This window comes from Pteropus medius, unplaced genomic scaffold (genome assembly GCF_902729225.1).
Source record: "Pteropus medius unplaced genomic scaffold, Ma_sr-lr_union100, whole genome shotgun sequence".
NCBI classification, from domain to species: domain Eukaryota; kingdom Metazoa; phylum Chordata; class Mammalia; order Chiroptera; family Pteropodidae; genus Pteropus; species Pteropus medius.
In genome coordinates, this window is record NW_024349797.1 from 17,574,843 (window position 1) to 17,594,161 (window position 19,319).

At 49.9% G+C, this 19,319-nt stretch overlaps 1 protein-coding gene across 4 annotated transcripts in view; it reads right to left on the reverse strand.

Moving 5' to 3' along the window:
- Nucleotides 1-1,652: 1,652 nt before the first annotated feature.
- Nucleotides 1,653-19,319, reverse strand: part of CLMN (calmin) — an 81,329-nt gene continuing 63,662 nt past the window's right edge. For 2 of the 4 annotated variants that reach the window (XM_039884139.1, XM_039884142.1), the window contains exons 10-14: nt 18,174-18,370; nt 13,842-13,902; nt 13,147-13,217; nt 12,662-12,758; nt 1,653-11,156 (exon numbers count right to left, since the gene is read on the reverse strand). In XM_039884139.1, the coding sequence (XP_039740073.1) occupies nt 10,971-11,156; nt 12,662-12,758; nt 13,147-13,217; nt 13,842-13,902; nt 18,174-18,370 (612 nt within the window). In that variant the 3' untranslated portion in view covers nt 1,653-10,970. The remainder of the gene's footprint in view (nt 11,157-12,661; nt 12,759-13,146; nt 13,218-13,841; nt 13,903-18,173; nt 18,371-19,319) is intronic. The other 2 variants (XM_039884140.1, XM_039884141.1) reach the window with 2 other exon arrangements.

Sequence of the window (19,319 nt, forward strand, 5' to 3'; positions counted from 1 at the left end):
GCTTTTTATGGCATGGCCACCCAGTCCAAGAGAAGGCTCGAGCCACCGAGTTGAAACACGATCACGCGCAGCTGGTTTCAGGGGAGGCTAGCGCAGGCTCTATCTTCCTATAATGTTACCCGCCCCTCCCCCCACCAATGTGTTCTGATAGTTTGATATCTTTTCACCCCATATTTTCTTCTTTCCCCCATTCAAGCAGGGGGCAGGCTCTGTACCAGAACCTCAGCTGTGACCCAGCAGCAGAGCAGCTAAGGGGCCATCCTGGCTGGGCCATTCCCTGTGTTGGCGGCTGATCAGTCATCCCCACGGCATTGCCATACCGTGGGACCACGTACCCTTGGACTTGGAGAGGGAAAGGAGACAACTAACAGCATCTCAGCTTAACAAGCTCAAGGTCAAACTCCCAGCTACTCTTCCCAGGTCTCCCCGCCAGCCCTCTATCCTTCCAGCTGCTCAGGCCCAACCTTGGAGACCGTCCTGACCCTTCCCTTTCTCACACCCCACACCCACACCATTAGCGAATCCAGAGGGTCTGCTTTCAAAATGCAACCAAAGGCAACCACTGCTCGCCTCGTCTCCACCCCGACCCTGGTCTGCGCCATCGCCATCTCCTTCCTGCCCTGTTGAGATGGCCTCCTAACTGGCCTCTCCGTGCTCTGCCCCTGTTCCCCGCAGTCTGCGCTCCTCGTGGCAGCCAGGGTTCGCCTGCCAAACTGCAAGTCGGCACGTGCTCAAAACCCTCCCGTGGATCCCGGCTCACTCAGGATAAAGGCCCAAGTGCTCCCAGGGCCCTCCGAGACCCGACCTGCCTGGCTCGCGGCTCCTCCCTACTTCTCCCTTCCTCATTCGCTGTGCTTGAGCCACACTGGACCCTCTGTCGTCCTTGAAAACGCCAGCCGCGGTCCCGCCACGGTGCCTTTGCACCTGCTGCTCCCTCTGCTTGGAAAACTGTCCCCCAGATAGTCGAGTGATTGTCCCTGTGTCTCAGGGCTTTAGTCAAGTATCTCCTCAAAGAGGTCTCTCCCCTCCGCCACTATCCAGCAACACTGTCACCTCCCCACCCGCCTGCGGTCTGATCCTCCTTCCCTGATCTTCCTCACAGCACTTGTTGATAGCATCCGGCATACTATACATTTCACTTATTTCGTTTGTCCCCGCCCCGCACTGGAATGTACGCTCTCTGAGCACGAGGACTTTGGTTTCATTGACGATTCCGTTCTCAGCCACCGGAACAGTGTCTGGGGCCCAGCAGATGTGGAACAGCTCTTCGTCGTACCGCCCTCGATTGCTTTCCCTCCTTCCTTGCCTCCCTCCTGCTGCCCTGGGATTGCTCTCACCCCTAGTGATGCATTAGCGCAGAAGCACGACTCCGGCTGTTTTCCGGGGAAGCCACGTGACTACAGTTACTTGCTGTAGGTCAGGCAGCTGGTAAGAGCCAGATCCAGGATTCATTCGGACCCAGGCTTGGAGCTTCATGTGCAAAGGCTCAAGGCAAGTTAACAGTTCAAAAGGGCACATTCCCCACAATCTCTACAACCAGGTGTTTTCCCTTTTACCCGGCAACGGTACCCTTTGCTGGGACAAAGGAAAGTGTAATTTCTGCCTAGCAAAGGCACAAACGCACATGGAAATAAGAATTGTCAATGAGACAGTTGGATCATGAAATTTACACTCAAAAATTTTCTTAGGAATACATGTAATTTTACAAGACCATTCATCGTAGCACCAAGCCTAAAATTCCTTGATAGAAAACAGTCAAATAACAAATACTCCAGTTAACGTCCCGCAGGTATAAATTATGCAAATACTCATTTATATCGTCATTTATAATAATAAATAAGAGTGCACGTTCATACAATTTTGTTTACAAAGATCCCTTTTAACAAAGCTACAGCTATGTATATACTAGACAAAATAATCCTTGTACTACAAAATAACATTTCACTGTTTTTTCAATAGTTTTCTTAGAGCTCTCAGTAAAAATTTTCACACATCGTCCATTAAGTCTTTAAGTCTTGTCATGACATTAAAAGATACTATAGCATTAAATCTGATAAACATATTACAGATCTTGAAAAAATAAACGCCTATCATGATCCAATACAATGTGCTCTGAGCAAACTCCTGTTTCCAGGTTTAGTCATTTGTCCTGACGACGTACAGTAGGGAACAACCATTTTTCTACCTGTACTATTTGTCTTTGGCTGACATTACCAGCACCAACGCAAGTGCTGCAGACACTATCTTCTGGTGCAATTTCAAGGGCAAAGGGCTGGTCTCTTTTTCCCTGGGACCCCTACCCCACTACGCCCACCTCGGGGACATTCTGCACAAATGCGCCAGCCTTTGGCTTAAGGGATCTAATGCAAAAATGCCAAGGGCCTCTGATTCCAAGTGGAATTTCTGTGCCTGTATATTTTGAGTCTGCTAGGGGGAGGGGAACAAGTTGGGAGGAGTAGACAGGTCCAGTTGGTGACAGCTATTTATTCCTGCCCCTCAGCTTCTCAATTTGCAAGAAATTCCCCTGGGGAACTACCCCCCATCCCCCATGCTGACTTAAGTTAAGGAGACTAAATCCAGTTTGGTTCTGGGAGCCCCAGGAAGCAAATCGCCCACATTCTATGCCAAACTTTCATTCCCACGCCTTTAACCAGCTACTTTTTATTTTACCAAAACTTTTCTGAAACGAAGGCACCTTTCTTGGATACGAAAGCCGGAAGCAATGCTCTAAGCTCTGGGGTTCATATAGAATATAGAGGGGCATTTATTTTAAGCAAATAGGCCCGTTACTGAGATTTAAAAAAAAAAAAAAAATCTAACTTGCTAACCTTTGGATTTTAAAATCTAGGACTTTTCAAAATATGTCCTCCAACTTCCAACCCAGAGAGGTAAATGAATTATTCAAGGTGTCACAGCAGGGAGCCACAGCTAGGAGGTGGGTTCCTGATTCCCAGGACAGCTTGTCCTACTTTGAAACAAAGTCAGTTCTCTAGGTCAAAGGCATTCCTAGAGTTTCTAAACTTTAAAAAAGCGTTTCAACCTTTGCGTGACATTTCAGGATACAGGCATTCTGTGGCCGTCCTTTCTCATGGCATAATATTGCAGAGACTATATTCTCGTGGACTTTTGGTGGGACTAAGACGAGTCCTAGCTGCTGCAAAAGGAATAAAACTATTATGTTTTTTTCCTATTTGTTTTTGCATTAATGCAAAAATCATGGCTTTTAGACTTAAAACAAAGGAAAAATAATGATCCTTATTTCAAAACCAACCAATTATGACTTCATCCAAGTAATCCATGTTCTCCATCTCCATTTTAATCATGCTTCGGCCCAAATCGATGAAATTAATTTGTTTCTTGAAGGAGAAAGCCTAACTTCCTACACTGAAAAGCATGTGTCAAGTGGTGGAGAGGGATTGGGGGGAGGGGGGAGATGCAGAGTTAACTAAAGTCCCTGAAATCTTCAATGTTAGGCAGAGATTTTACTGCTAAAGGCCCTTTAGAGCAGGGGTTCCCAACCCCTGGGCCAAAGACCACAGACTGATACTGGTCCATGGCCTGTTAGGAACCAGGCCACACAGCAGGAGGTGAGCGGCAGGTGAGCCAGTGAAGATTCGCCTGTATCTGCAGCCGCTCCCTAGCGCTAGCATCATCGCCTCAGCTCTACCGCCGATGCTCAGGCATTTGAGTCTCATAGGAGCACCAGTTCCTGGTGCCAAAAAAGTTGGGGGCCACTGCTTTGGCGGCATTTTGGTTGCAAACTGGCAACCACAGGCTAAAACCTGTCATTTTTATGTGACTATTTAAGCAGTTTTGATATGGGGTTGGGCGTCAGTCTACAGAAACATGGGAAGGGGAAGGTGGGGGATTGCAATGTGACTAACGAAGTTTGCCACCTTCCCAACTCTGAGAATTTCCACCCACACCTTGCCAACTAGGCCCGTCACCAAGAATCAGAATCTCATTAGGGTGTAACTTTACTTTCTAGGCAGTGAAGTCGAGGCTGAAAATCAGCGTCCGAAAATGCGTCCTGCGTTCCTGGTCTGCCACGTACTATTGCTGTGACCGTGTTCTTTTTCCTTCCTGTGCTCCAGTTTCCTCTCTGGAATAACCTCCTCCCGTGACTGTTGTAGGGGTCAGACGAGTTAAGGGTACACAGTGGCTTCGACTTCCTCTTGTAATAGGCATGAGTTAGAGATGAGGCAGAGCAGCTGGCGGATTGGAAAGAGGTTGGAAGAAGCCATGGGAAACTGAATGCCAAGAAAGGAGGTATACGCAAAGCCTGGAGAGGAGGGAACTGGAAAATGAGGATTTGCATTTGACATCATCCTAACAAACCTGCAAAGAAGTTATAAGGCATTCAGCAAAGACGTACTGGATGTCCACTCTGCACAGAAGATGCTCAGAGAGCTTGATCTGCCCAAGGTCATCCAGATACCTGGTGACAAACCTGGGACCCAAACCCAGGTTCGGTGGATTCCCAACCCTGGCCTCTTTCCCTATCCTACAATACACCCCAGAGGAGGAGGGAGTGAGTTTTTAAAAAATGGGTCCAACGTAAGAGAGGCCTGCTGGATGAAAACTAGACTTGGCATCTGTGTGTCACAGATTTTTAAAAGTTAGCAGTGGGGTCAGGGCTGTTGACTGTTGAGTTGTGTGTGTATTTAAACAGTACGACGTGGGCAAACTGCACACAATACTGGCTGTCTTTGTTTTGTGGCTTGTTGATGCCTGAGCCCCGGGCTGGGAAGAGCTGTTCGCCTGATGTATTTTCATCAAGGTTCTGAGAAAAAGTTGTAAACACAGACAGGTCAGTCTTCCCAGCACCGCGGGGTCTGGCAATGTAGCAGAGGAGCCCCGAGTCTCCAGGCTTTCATCCCATTACTCGACCGGGTTCATCCCAAGCCCGGTCCTGTGCACATTGGTGGAGGCAGAGAAGTGACAAGGCCAGAAGGTCACTGTGGAGCTCTTAAAAATCAGCGCAAGCGGGGCTGAGTGCTCACGTGGAGCCTGAAGACGCGGTCTGCACACGACGGAAATGGGGAATTGGGGGCGCATCTCACATAAAGCCCATGTTTCTCATGTGTCGGGCTCACTCCCCTGATGCTGACGGCCATTCCTCAAGAAAGTGCCTGGCAAGAGTCAAACAGAGCTGAGGAGCTCAGTGCCCAGCAGAGAAGTTACGTCTCATTTCTTGGCTAACCGTTAAGGCAACCGCCACAGCACTTTTCTGCAAATGAGCATGATATCACCCGTGCCAGCTCTCAGCCTTTAACCACCCACCCCAGCACCTGGCCCTTGTCACCAGAGCAGCCCTGCTCACCAGTGGGATGGGCCAGAACAGTGACCTGCTGCTATTCAGCGAGGGCTCCAGACGGCAGCGCAGGCTCAAGACATTAAATCTCCCCCAAGGCGGTTCCGGTGGAGATTATGCAACGTCGGGGGAGGAGAAACAGCACATCTGGACCCACGCTCTGGTTCCTGGCAAGGGCATCGCTGAGAAGGTTCCGAGAAGCCACGCTGGCCTGCGGCTCCGACACAGCCCCCTCTGGAACTTCAGATTATGACGCCGAGTACAGGCGGGCCATCTGCCGGAGGTCCCTGAGCAAGGTCTCCAAGGCGAGAGGACAAAGAGGCCACGTTTCCAAACTCCAGTGGGGTTTCTGGAGTCCTTCTGACATCTGAGAAAAATCGAGCTCGTGTGAAAGAGTTCATGTCACATGACCACGCTCCAATGACACAATCACAGAGGAAACATTTCTCACCAAAGAAGCCATGACGAATTCTGACAGCGAGTAAGACACACTCTTCACTTGTTTACTCTGACGTGTGTCAGAGAAATTAGCTCCACGATGCTGAGTCCTTGGCGAGGAGGGCAGCACAGATTCGCTTCGGGGGCCGGAGGCTGCAGCTTTGGAGAAAACCTAACTGGAGAGCAAGGTGTCCATCCCGAGGCCACTGACCAGCGGGGCGACTGACTAGTCCTCCCTCCCTCCTGATCTTCAGTTTTCTCATTTCCCACGTAAGGGGTGATGGACCCTAACATGATCCCTAAGGCGATCAAATAAAAATAACCTATATAACAATCTATGAAGACGGACTGTACAGGCAGCCTCCGCATGCTCCTGCCTCCTTACAAAGAGGAGTCAAGTCCCTCACGGGAAGAGTCGGGGGACTATGCTGAACTCCAGAAGGGGAGACAGGCAGCTGTCCAGGGGGCAGTAGGGGTGCACTTTCTGGTTCCCAGTCCTGGTGGGAGCCCGTCTTCCCGTACAGACCAGGTTTGGATAGAGGAAGTGCTTGCCAAGTCCAAAAACCCACTGACAAGGGGACCACCCTGTTCGTTCTCCGGCAAACACCAGTGTGGATGGAATACTGGTTTACAAATAAAGTGAGGGTGGCAGAGAAAACCTAGACGTGTATGGACTCCGCAGGCGGGAGCTTGTGGGGAGGTGGGGGATCTAAGTTTCATGGAGGCAGGAGAGAAAAAAAGTGGGAAGGAAGGAGAATCACTATTCTGTGGGATTCGAGCAGAGCTTCTGCTGCGCGTTCGCCCTCTCCGCACAGCATGATTAGAAGGTGCTCAGCGGACCACAGCTCAGCAGGGCGGATGTGGCCACAGCCCCAGCTGGACTCAGGACAAGTTCACAGACAAGTCCACAGAGCACTGAGCCAGCTAACAGTGGTGAGGAAGCTCAAATGGGGTCTGTGGTTCGAGATGGCAGAGTGAACACAGGACTCATGTCTTCCTTCCCTCATAAAATCCCATAAAAATAAAAGCAAGGGAATGGAAGTTGTACGATCTTGAAGACAAACGGACAAAGAATGCCGACCCATGTCCGGCAGGGGCAGAGCCATCAGAGAAGTGAGCACCGCACCCTGTGGAGGCGCCACTGAGCGGCCGGCGGCAGCGGCACCACTCCACGGACAAACTAGAGGGGCTGCACCCCGAGGACACGAGGCCCAGCCAGGCGGGAGCAACTCAGCGAGTCTAAATACTCAGAGGTCAGGACCTCTGGTCTGTGGCTGCACAAAGGCGCTCGGCTAAGGGGCAATTAGGAGTTAAAGTCGCCCTTGCTCTGTGCCTCAAGCCTTGCCCGAGCTCAGGGCTTGCATCTTCCTGAAGGAATGGCAATAGGCACCCTGTGCCAGTCAAGCTAAGTGTCCATGGGTGGCTTCTACTCAGAGGTGGCACCTTTTCCTAAGTCATCCACTCAGAGGAGACGCCTCTTTTGAAGCGGCACAAAGGCACTGCATCGGCTTGTAGCAGCCTCGTGCGTGTTCCTCTTTCTCAGGCAGGAGAGAAGCGGAAATATCTCTAAAGAAACAAAATGAGCCCCAGAGAAAGAACCGCCTATATTGAATATTTGGGGGCCTCCCATGAAGAGTCCAGGTGCCCACCTGGTGACCCTACAGAAAAGCCAACGAGTTGGCGCATAGAGCTTCCAATTTGTTTTTTGATGCGTGACTCAAACATGAACAGATCCCCAGGATCACCGGATATTTGAAAAAAACTAGTAACACGAAAGACAGCGACTGAGACCGAGAGAAAGGAAACTTAGAGGAGGCAAAGGCAACAATGGGCGGAGCGGGGGGCGGGGCGAAAATAACTTCCGAACCCCACGACCATGAACACCCAGAGAGATACGACCTGCACCCATGAAACAAGAGCGGGACACTATAAGAAGGAAGCAAGAGACAAAAGAACAGAAAGGTCTGGAAATTAAAATGAAATAAAACATTCATCAAGTATATTGAGAAGATAAAGCTGAATAACTCTCCCCGAAAGCAGATCGAAACAATAAAGACAAGAAATAGAAAAGATGAAAACTATTAGAGGGTTAATCTGAGAAGTCCAACATTGGAACGACAGGTGATCCAGAAAGAAAGAAGGTGAATGACTGTCAGAAAATTTAAGATATTTCCCATGAGACCCCAGCGTGAGGTACGACAAGGGAACAACACCATTGGGACAGTTCAGAACACAAACAGTGAAGGGATCTTAAATGTTTCCTGGGATGGGGAGACATGTGAGCCACACCTAAAGGCCTGGGAATCAGAATGGCATCGGAATCTCAAAAACCACGTTGGAGAGCAGGGAGAGGGCATCATTTTCCCGCCGTAATTCTATACCAAGCCACACCTGGGTAAGGGCAGAATAAAGACATTTTAAGTTATGCAAAAACCTCAAAATATTTTCAACATTTACTACCCATGTTCCTTTTCTATGGAAGTTACTAAAGAATGTGCCACCCCCCTCCCCCGCCCAAATCAAACTAAGCGTGGGGAAATCTAACAAAAAAAGACATGTAACCACAGACACTCCTTGGCTCAGGAGTAAACAGTCCTTATACATCTACACTGAATAGAGATGCACCAAACAACATAATCCAACCATACTCGAAAAACAAAGTGGGGGAAGGGTAAGAGCGAGGGCCTCGTCTGCCATAACAGCAAGTCACTAGATGCCTCTAAATTAATTTAAAAAATAAAAGTATATGTATATTACGTACAAATGCAAAGGTAAATATTAGAAGAAAAAAGAGTTGAAAGTGTTGTATCTGAGGAGCAAGACTCAGGAGGCTGCCAGTTTTCATTAAAAACCTCATAGTGTTTGTTTCTTTTTAAACTATGAAGATGTACTACTTGGATAAGAGCTTACAATGAATTCTTTTTTAAAAAAATTACAAGCCATGGGGCGATGTGTCCTGTAGGCTTCTACATCCGTCCTCTACATCCAGCTTCTTCCATATAAGCCTATACTCAAATGAGAAATTTTTTTTCCTTAAAAAAAGTCAGTTTGCTGCCAACCTGAACCAAATGACTTCTAGGCATTTTGCCAGTAGACAGTTTTAAACAATATTACAAGTTGTAATGGGTGAGAGAAGAAGCCTGCCGAGGTTTTTCTGAACCAAGTCTAGACCCATAAATGAAACGATTTAACGTGTGGGTCAGCTCTTCAAGCCCCTAATTTAGGCGAGCACGGCATGGTGTCGAGGGCTCTAAAATATCACACACGTAATCTTTATTATCTGTACCTCTGAGCTTTGCATGACGCCAGGGCGCTCATTAATTAGCTCATTTTCCAGGGGACACTCAGCATTCAAGATGGAATCACTCCAAGCTCCCAACAGCTTTCGGCTGAGAGGGCTTAGGTTCGTTTGTGGAGGGAAGGCGGGCTGTAAACTGCGTGGGTTAGAGGCCAGATTTTGGCTGTCATCGACTCAAATGTGCTATGTGAATTCTTTCGGCCATGCTGGAATTCTGTAAACTTGAGTCGCGCTGCTTGTCATAAGCGACTCGTTGGCTTGCTAAGAGAGAGACATGATTCCTGGAGTGAGAACAATGCTGGTATGTCAACTGACAAGCCGTTAGAGCTGTCAAGGGTCCCCCAGAAGTAATAGGGGACGAGCTTGAAAGTGAAGAAAACTTCCTTGAAAGAAAAATACGAGAACAAAATGAAGGCTGAAAGTTGGCCCAGAAGTTCTGGTTTTGTTTAAACGAGGTCATTTGTATCTAATCATCTTCTCTTTTTTTCAAGACACTCATGGGCACAATGGAAATTCCCTAAAAGAGGGGACAGCTGTGGATTGGGCACTAGGTGGCCTGGGTGTGCTTGCAAGTCTGCTCCTGGTGGGCCGGGTGACCTTGGACCACTCGCTCTGCCTCTCTGGGTTCGACTGGACGAGACGCTGTCTGAGGGCCCCTCCTGACCTGACAGTGTGTGATTTTGTGTCCTCTGGGAGAAAATAAGGGGAGGAGGAAGCAATACAGAGTTGTAGTGACCTGCGTCTCCCCAGGAAACGTGGAGTGAGGGGAGCCCAGTGTGGAAAACAAAAAGGAGGGGTGGGTGCCTCTGTCCTCTGCAAACTGCCCGCCCGTTCCGGTCTGCTTCTCAGGGTGCTTTCCAGAGGTCCTTTTCCAGAAACGCGTCATGAAGGGCCGCAAAGGCTGCCCGAGCCGACACAGGTGTGCACAAGGCTTCAGGTAGGAACCTGCTGGACCTCGTCCAGCCCAAACATCGGTGGGAGCTCGTGCCTAGCCCATCCTCTTCTGCATTCCTCAGGCTTGTAAAGGCTTTTTGCAGCGCCTGGCGGGGCCTTGAGGACTGGCGTGGATGCCTCAGGAGTCACCGATGGAAGCCAGGGCGCTGCCGAGGAGAGGTGGGAGGGACCCCAGGCCTGCCCTGTGTCAGCCAGAGTGTGGCTTTGAATCTATCGTCTGGCCTGCCCCCTCCTCCGAGAATTCACTTCAAAGGAGGATTCCTTTGATGGACAAAATTTGAAAATCACAGCTTTACCTAAATTCAATCAATGCAAAAGTAAATGTAAAATGCATCCCACTCACCCTCTCATTCAAAAACAAACAAACAAAAAAACAGGGGTGAAAAAGAGTGCACTGCAGCTCACGGAACAGCCTTCCCTGTCCTCGTTGGATTTCGCCATTCCTGGATGCCCTGTCCTCGAGCTGGCAGCTGTGTGCTGCTCAGAGAGTCCCTCAATCGCCAGACCACACAGGTGCGTGGACACCAGGTACCTTTATGCAAACATCCCCTCCGGGATAAAAACATGGCGGTTTTCTTCCCACCGGAGGCTCTGCCTAGGGCATCAACTCTCTCTCTCTCATCAGGAAGATGCTCGTCTAAGAGGTAAGGAACCTGAGTCCATCCAAGACCTCGAAAACCTGCGTGTGGGGGACCTAAGACCCGGATTATGGCTAAATATTAGTAACGGACACAGCAAGGCACACAAGGACGAAGCCCACCCAGGGATCCGGCACAGCCCTGAGTGTCGAGGACACAGCCAGAGAGAGAGCATGCTTAGGCTGCACAGGAGGAAAAGGAAACACGAAGAAGAAGCAGGGAGTCCAAGTTTCCTGGGAGGTTCTCAACTACCTGCAGAGGTGCCCTGTCCAGACCCGAAATAAAATGAAGTGTCAAGAAGTCCCACCCCGTCGGGGTCCTGTCTTTATTACGCAGACACATGCATCAGAGTCTGTTGATGTCCAGCTGTGGGAAGAGCAGCAGGCAGTATACCAGGAGCCAGAGGAAAAGGATGAAATACATCATGTCCGGCTGCTGGACAAACTGGGTCAGCGAGTCGCTGTGCAGGCCACCGCCCTCCCGCAGTATGGCTTCTCCAGAGTGGGTGGCCTTCCTGCAGAAGGAAGACACAGGCGGGGCAGTTACAAGCGGGTCTCCAGTTTAGAGGGCCCCGCTCGCACCCCTTACTCCAACCTCACTGCCCAACTGGAGAGCGGAGGAGGGCTGCCCAGGGCGGCATCCAAGGGCCCCCGCGTCGCGTGTGCAGACCCAAGGCGGGGGGCTGTGGTCCAGGCCGCCCTCTGAGCTTTCGCACACCCACAACATGAAGAGGGAGGAGCTGTCAGCCTCTTCCACGGATGGGCACACTGAGACTCAAGGGGTGCCGTGGCTTGCCCCAGGCCACACCATTAACTACTTTGTGACAGAGCTGGACCCTGGGCCAGGTCTAACGCCCGGTCCGGTCTGGTCCACCTTCCTTTCCACCACAGTGCCCTTATCAGAGTTAGAGGCTGACAGCTCTGTCATCGGTAAGTAACTTCCTAAGGGACTTCCTAAGTAATCGAAAGGAATAGAGGGTTCTCAGATTACAGATAATTTTTAAAAAAGCATCAGAAACGAAGACACATCCTACCACCTCCAACTTTGGGTTTTGGCTGTGGAATGTAACCTTTAAAATAATTGCTAGACTTGGTTCTGGTCAGATTTGCCATCTTTTATTTTACAGAAGGTAGTGTTAAAGTGACATTTAGCTTTCACGTGGCAGATAAAGCCCAGAAGTGTGCTGTGGGGTGCACACCAAACACAGCTCCAAATTTCCACCAAGGAAAGGGTTGGGGGCCATACTATGATTGGAGCGGGGTTAGGGGGCCTCCGCTTATAGCTGCATTTACAGAGAAGCCCAGAGTGCACACTTCTCAGGGTAATTAGGGGCGTGTGATGGAGAAGATGAGAAGGAAAATTCACTTCACCCCTGAACCACATCTCCTGACACAGTGACAGGCCAGGCCAAGAGGGGAGTAAACGTTCACCTTGGTCTGGAAATTGAGTGATTCATATGCAGATAATGGACAACCGACAGAATTTCTTTCTCTTAAAACTGTTTTAGAGAAACTTTAAACTACATTTTTTTTTTTTATTGAAAAGGTAATAAATGCTCAAAAACATGGAAAACATGACAGCTTCTTCAACCTTGCAGGTTCGATTTTTGAAGTCTCTAGCTCATAAAAGCTAAAAGTACTGTTTTCCTATGAGCCTGTCAAGCCTAACGGAAAACTTGAATTAATATTTCCATTTTGTGGCAGGGGAGGGAACTAGATCTTGCTTCTTTTTAAGGAGCCAGAGAGGTAGAGTTATAGGGATTACACTCCTGGGCGTTGAGCGATATTCACAGGGTTTTCATTCCAATAATTTAAGTCCTGCCAAGCCGATTCAAATCTGTGGCAAATATATATATATATCAATAAAATAAAATGATTCAATAACTTTAAGAGGGACAGGGGCATTTCAGACTTGTCGATTTTAGAGATTTCTCTGGTTTCCTATGTCCTAAGTATGCAGTTTTACAGAAATTCAGCCATCTCAGACTAGGTCATCTAGTTCTCCAATAGTAAGAAATACTTTCATAGACATCCTGGCATGTTTGCCTTCCCTCTTCATGTCTGCTCTGATGCCATAAAACTGTAAAATCAGCTCAGTGAGCTTCTGAGTATTGTACCTGCAGTGGCGACACAGAATGAACATGGTTGTCAGGCACCATAGCATTTAGAACACACTCAGCAACCCAGCACTGCTTCTCCTGCCTGGCTTGTCCCCAGACAGCCAATTTATGCCACCGCGTTATTTAAATGCAGCTACGTGACCCAGACCCGTCTTTCAACTGAGTCATCTTCCATTAATTAATATCCACTTTTCCCTCCCACTCTTAGTTAATTTACATTTGTTTTCTCTGAAACAGGTATTTTCTTGCATTATCTCAGACTCTTAATCTCGCTATCAACAAAGCACGGTTGGAGAATAGCCACTCCCAGAAGGTAGTCCGTATAATTAAAAAAGATGATGCTTTTTAAACCCCACAGAGCTTGGAGTAGAGTACGGCCACTGACCTGGTTAGCATTCGGTTTCTTCTGTCATCCAGATCGGCTGCGTTCCTCGTTTGAACATAGCTAAAATGGTCCTACAGTGAAATTTATAAACAAAACCCCCGCAACCCAATTAGTAAAGATGAAATCTCTGAAACAGAAAATAAAATGATTTTAAATATACAAAGCCGAGCATGCCACGCTTTTTTTTCAATATTGCAAACAACTAGTTCCTAAGTCAAACTGCTAAACAATATTCTACATTGATCTACCCTCCCCTCCCACTGCCCTCGCTGGAGGCCCCACTACCCGCCCACCTGAATCAGAGCTGTGGACCATCATGCTCTGGGCCCAACACATCCAGAGTTAAGCAGTTATGAACGTGAAGCCAACCCTCCACTTCCTCTGTACCCATCTTTGAAGTGATCTTTCTGGGTGGGTGTGCAGGGGAGGGGGTGGTGTCTTGGATTTTAATTTTTTTTTTTAATAACATAGAGGCCTTCGGGCTTTAAAATCATCACTTTATTTATATCCCCTATTGTCCCAACCGGACATCAGGTTGGCCTGTGCTTAATGACAAGGTTGCGACTTGCTAGTCTTCTATCCAAAAGTATAGTTGCTATGCATCAGAAATCTCAAAGTTCTGGGCCAGGGAGGAGGAAGGACGAAAGAAATCGATTAGCGGGGATGCACGGAAGAAGAGAAATTCACATACTAACCGTTTCCAAAGACCTATTAGAATGTCGTCGAATGTAAATGCTGGAGTCGCTGTGGCTAGTCCTGAAAAACAAACACACGTTTTGAATTGGTGCCACCGAGAGCTCCTCGTGGCTCGGCTGGACTCGCCCCCCTCCCGAGGCGTCCACGCGTGGACTTAGGCAAACTACAATTTCAGACTCGGGTGGAAATGAGATGTTTTACCCGATACGCCCACTTAGGCTGGACTGTGCTTACAAAAAGTAGTTTGGATATTAATATTAGAGGGACACACTGGGCCCCTCGTCAACAAGAAAAAACAGAAGGAACTTTAGATAGAAAGCAGACCATGTGGGATTTCGCAGGAGGAAGGGATCTCTTTCTCTAAGCATCCCGAAGCTCGGGGCCTTGCCGGACGTCCTCTAAGTAAGGTCAGGCCAGGGCCGAGACATGGTGCCCTGGACTCCTTTTCCAGTGCTCTGTCCTGTGTCCGATGCTGCTCTCTGCTCGCCTAGCTCTCAGATGTACCACTTCTTCTGCTTTTGTGCACGGGGAGGCTAACTTTACGGCCATGTCTTTTAGGCAGATGTGAAATAGATCTTCGACTTTCTAATAAAGCTGGTCTGCCTAGGGCTAAGGAGAACGAGACCCAGCCAGAGGCCTGGGCTGCCGTCTTGGTTCCTGGTTGATGAACTGGCAACTTTAGCCACGAACTTTGTCTCTGATCAGTTTCCGTCCTTTGTTAAATGAATCAACATCTCCCCCTGCCCCCTATGCCACGACTTCACGGAGCTGGTGGGGATGACAGCATACTGTAGATCAAAGTGGCCTGTCTTGCTGCCCAACAGGAGAACAAGGAGTTGGGTGTCGATATGGTCTGGTGCAGAAACGGCCATCCAGGGAAAACTACTATGTGGTATCCTGGGGTCCAGAAAAAAGGCATTTGACGCAAGATATCCCCAGGGAATCCATCATTGGCAGCCTCGGTTTTCCTGCTCACTGCTGTCCTGAAACCGTCTCTTGAATTTGGCATGCTTGCAACTAATAGTTCTTGGGCACCTACTATGTGCCAGGTGCTGGGCTAGGCCCAGGGCAAACTTCAATCCTTGTCCTCAGTCCAAAGCCTGTGCTAGTTTTCCCTGGCTGGCATCACAGCACAGAAATGAAACAAAATGGACCCACAGAGAAAAAAGAGCTCCAGGCACCTGGAAGCCACAGCCCGCGGTGTCCATCGGGGCTGACTCAGCACACCTGAGTTCCCAGCTGGGGCATCGGAGATGCAGGCTCTTCCCCTGTGCTTGAAATGTTTTCTAGTAAAAAGCGCATCCCCGTGGGAAGGCAACTCCGGCTCTTTCCTCTCCCTGCCTTTCCAGCATGCTTTCTTTTAGGTGGTTTTTGTTTTACAGTATAATCAACATGAGACTGACTCTGGTTTATATCCCGAAGTTCATTCTCGCAGCAAGCACTCTTAAGAGCCTACTGTGTGTCAGGCATTGGGCTAGGAGCCAAGGACTCAGCTGCCCCACGAGCCAACCGCAGGCTGACAGCACACATTCATTCATTCATTCACTCACTCAAAGAATCTGTACTGAGGCCAACGGCAAGCTGGGTGCTGTGCTAAATGCTGGGGTGATGCTGGTGAGCCCTCCCCGCCTCCAGGGGGCTGGATCACCATCTAGGGGGAGAGCAGATGACAAACACATCCTTACACAAATGATTATAGCAATTACTCTTTCGATAAGCGTAGAGGCTATGAGAACATAGAAAGGTGGATCAAAAATAGCCTGGAGAAATCCGAGAAGGCTGCTTGGAGGAAGTGGTAGTGAAGCTGGGACCCAAGGGAGTAAAGCAGGAGGCAGGCAGGGGACGGAGGGTCCTCAGAGGTGAAGGAGCTTGTGTGAGGGGTGGGCGTTCAAGGACCTCAATCAGGGCCAGGGGGTAAAGTGGGAGGGGCTCGAGGGTAGATAGATGAAGCTGGGAGAGGGGTCACGAGGGGTGCAGCAGGCTCTAGAACAATGGGCCTTTCTGCCTAGATCGATGGGACGCCGAAGGAGGTGACCGAGTCAAGGCACAGCTGGGAAAACATCCCGGGCCTGGGAAGAGAGATGCCCATGGCTCTGTCCCATTCAATAACCTTAGGCCAGGTGTCGACTTTAAATTCAGTTTTCTCGAGTACAAAAGTGGGCAGTGGCACCTCCTACACTTCAGGGAGGTGAGATGGCCTGGCACACCGGAGGGCTCCAAGGGTCCTCATTCATTCACACGAGCACATCTTGGCGCTGTCTGCCGCCGGTTACCATGGAGCTTTCACCTCGGCTGACCTGCTTCACGATAATTCCAGCTTTTCCAGAGGTGAGACGGGGAGGAGGAGCTGGGCGGGTAACCGCTGCCTACTCTTCGCAGAGACATCAGAGTAAAACCTTTGCACTGAAAAGTCGACCAGGCGTCCTTCCCACACGTGCCAAAATAACGGATTACTTTTCAGTACGTATCCCCGCTTGGCCTCATCTTCACAGAGACGGGTTTGGGGGTACTTCTCGACGGAGCGCGCATCCAAGATGCTCACTGTCCCCTAAGACTCCGGTTTCTTCTCCTGTCCCCTTACATCCCACAGGCCAGCGGCCTGCTCAGGCTGCTTCTTTCACCTGGAATGCCTTCTCTCTCCCTCTCCCGAATCAATCCTAGATACTCAGTGAATGACATCTCAGTCCCCAGGCTGTCCCAACCCTCTCCACCTGCCTCTGAGGTCCAAACCATGAAATCCCCACTTGTCTGTTAACACCTCAGTTGTCCCACCCAGTCCTAGTAGACTAGATGGGGCACATCTTATCTGTGTCCAGCTAGGAGCTCCCGGAGGACGACAGAGCTGTGCCCGAGTCACTTCTGTGGCTGAACTCTTCTGAAGTCCTCAACTCTAGAAGACTCCACCACACCGTGGCTGCTCAGAGATTACTGAGAACTGACCTGCTTAGGGAGAAGCTGAGCAGACTGGCAAATGACCAATGGCCCCTCCCCAGGGTGTAAGGGAGTAGATGACAGACTTGGGCCATTTGTAAATGTTCACAGGCACCCAGAGCAAAGTCCAGCTACACGCCAAGACATAGATGTCTGCTGGACAGTCCTGCCCAGGGCAGGAGAGGGACTCTGGCAATTACAGGCACAGTTGGCAGTGGCCTTCTGGTGTGCCTTGCCCCTCCTCACCCGGCTCCCAACTGCTCTCCCTTTGTCCCCCACAGCCCAGGCAGGGAAGCAGGGCAGAGGGGGGATGGCAAGCCAGGCACTGACAGTCCCTTCTCGGCTTCTCCCCAAATGCATATCTCGACAGTTTCCAGTTGCAGCCAGTATGGCTCACCCACCACAGGCAATGAGGGGTCATGGAAAGAATGTGGGCTGCGGAGTCCGACAGGACTGAGTTCTCAAGACCCCAGCTCTGCCATCTCCTGAGAGGTGTCCCCAAGCTTCCTTGTCTGCCATAATGATATACAATCCCACCCACCTGCCTATGACGGGTGCCCTGCCTTGGAAGGGGAGCCTACCCCAGCACCTCCCCTCCCTCGTACAGAATTCATGAGGAAATGTAAGGAAAATGCCAGAACTCAGAGGGCATGTAATCAGTGACTACTGTGATGATGAGTGATAAGGGAGTGACCAAGGTGTTCTGAAATTCAGCAGTGAAATATTTTCCCTGGGACAAATCCGGCTCATCCGGTGGCCTTCGAGTGAGAGCAGATGTGTGCTACAAGCTTCCGGTAGATCAGTGCAAGTTCATTATCCTCCCTGAGGTACACAAAGCATCCTACTTCTTTGAAACCAAATTCATAGGTGAAGCCATAATATTAAAGTCCACTTCCACGTGACAGCAATTAAAGGTCCCCTGGGCACATACACAGCACATCTTTTTCAATTCTGTAAGAAGCTTATACATGGCTAAGTGTGATCTCTAACTAGCCCCATGAGCAGTTAGTTACCTAGGGGCTGGGGGAGACCGACAGAGACCCCAAGTGTGCTGCTTTCACACCCCACACCTGCCTACGGTTCAGCCATGTCTCCGCTCACTGCTAGTTTCCACCCAAGGGGACTTGGAGTGAGGACAGAAGGTAAACTTTGGGTCTTCTCACTTTGCTGCTTATCAGCAGGTCTGGTGATGGTGAGGCAGGTGGGGGACCCCAGGTTAGAGGACGAGAACGAAGCTGTGTTTCTGAGTCTGGCACATGACCAACTTGCCAGATGAATTTTGTATGAATCCACGATTCTCCTGCCGTCAGTCCCACCCCGGTAACCCCCAGTACGTCAGAAACCGGACAGCGGTAGCCCCCTAGCTGGGTCTCCAGGGCGAGGAGACGGTAATGACATACCTGGAAAGGACTCTGTAGTCACCAGTGTCGTCTTCCAGGTCATCTGAGGAACGAACAGTTCCGGGTGTTACGAATACTGAACTTTCTACGTGGTCCACGTGTTTCCGTTTTTCCTTTTTTTTACTGCTGATTGATTCCTCCATTACCTTTTCTTCTAGAGGGTTTGCTAAGTTTTCCGAACGTGGGGATTCCTGGGACTGAAGGACAAGACAACCAAATACAAGTCAGCATCTCACGCTGAGAGGTTGAGAGTCACGCCACCCAGCAGCGCTGTTTCGCCTCGGTCCCAAGGCCCAGCTAGAGCGACCCTCTAACTCCGCATCCCCCGGGAATTCCAGCACGGCCTGCCTTGGAAGGGGAGCCTACCCCAGCACCTCCCCTCCCTCGTACAGAGTTCAAATGCTCCAGACTCGTGCAGTGAAACTGGTCAGTAGGATCTGTTTTAAAATTCTCCATCAGTCAGCCATCTGACCTTGAGCCATCTGACCTTGAGACTTCATCTCTCTGACCCTCAGTTCCCTTGCCTGTCAAATGGGTAGGACAATTATCAACATCTCCCCACAATACCATAGCGCTTCCTACAAAGGATGTCGCCTACGGCGGGCATCAGCTGGACCCCTTCACACAGCCCTGATCCGCTTAAACAGAGACACGCGTCCCAGAAGCCAGGTGAGCCAAAGGGTACAAAGGTGGCCCCTGTGTTTGGCAAGGTGTACGCAGAGGCAAAGGTAGAGCTGGTGGGATGACATCCACTGTGCCTTGTGAGGAAGGTGGATCATCGTGCGCCTGCAGCATTTGTTTGATAAGATAATGTGACTACTGTCCCACCAGGCACCGTGAAACCCATTGGCAAACGCTCCGGAGTGAAACCAAGGAGCGTGGCAATTGTCGGAGCCACCTCTCAAGAACCTGCTCAACGGGTGTCGGAATAAGAGGATTACGGGGGCCGGGCCTGTGAACCCCACAGAACAAAGCTCCGTGCAGAAATCAAAAGCTCTCTCGGCAGTTTGAGACTCCGGCCCCTCCTCCATCATCAATGGTAACTTTTCGGAAAGGTGGAATGAAGAGAGGGCATTTTTTAAAGACTAGAAGAACAACTTGCCATTTTCTAGTCTCTTTTCTCTTTTTCTTTTTTAAAGGAGGGCG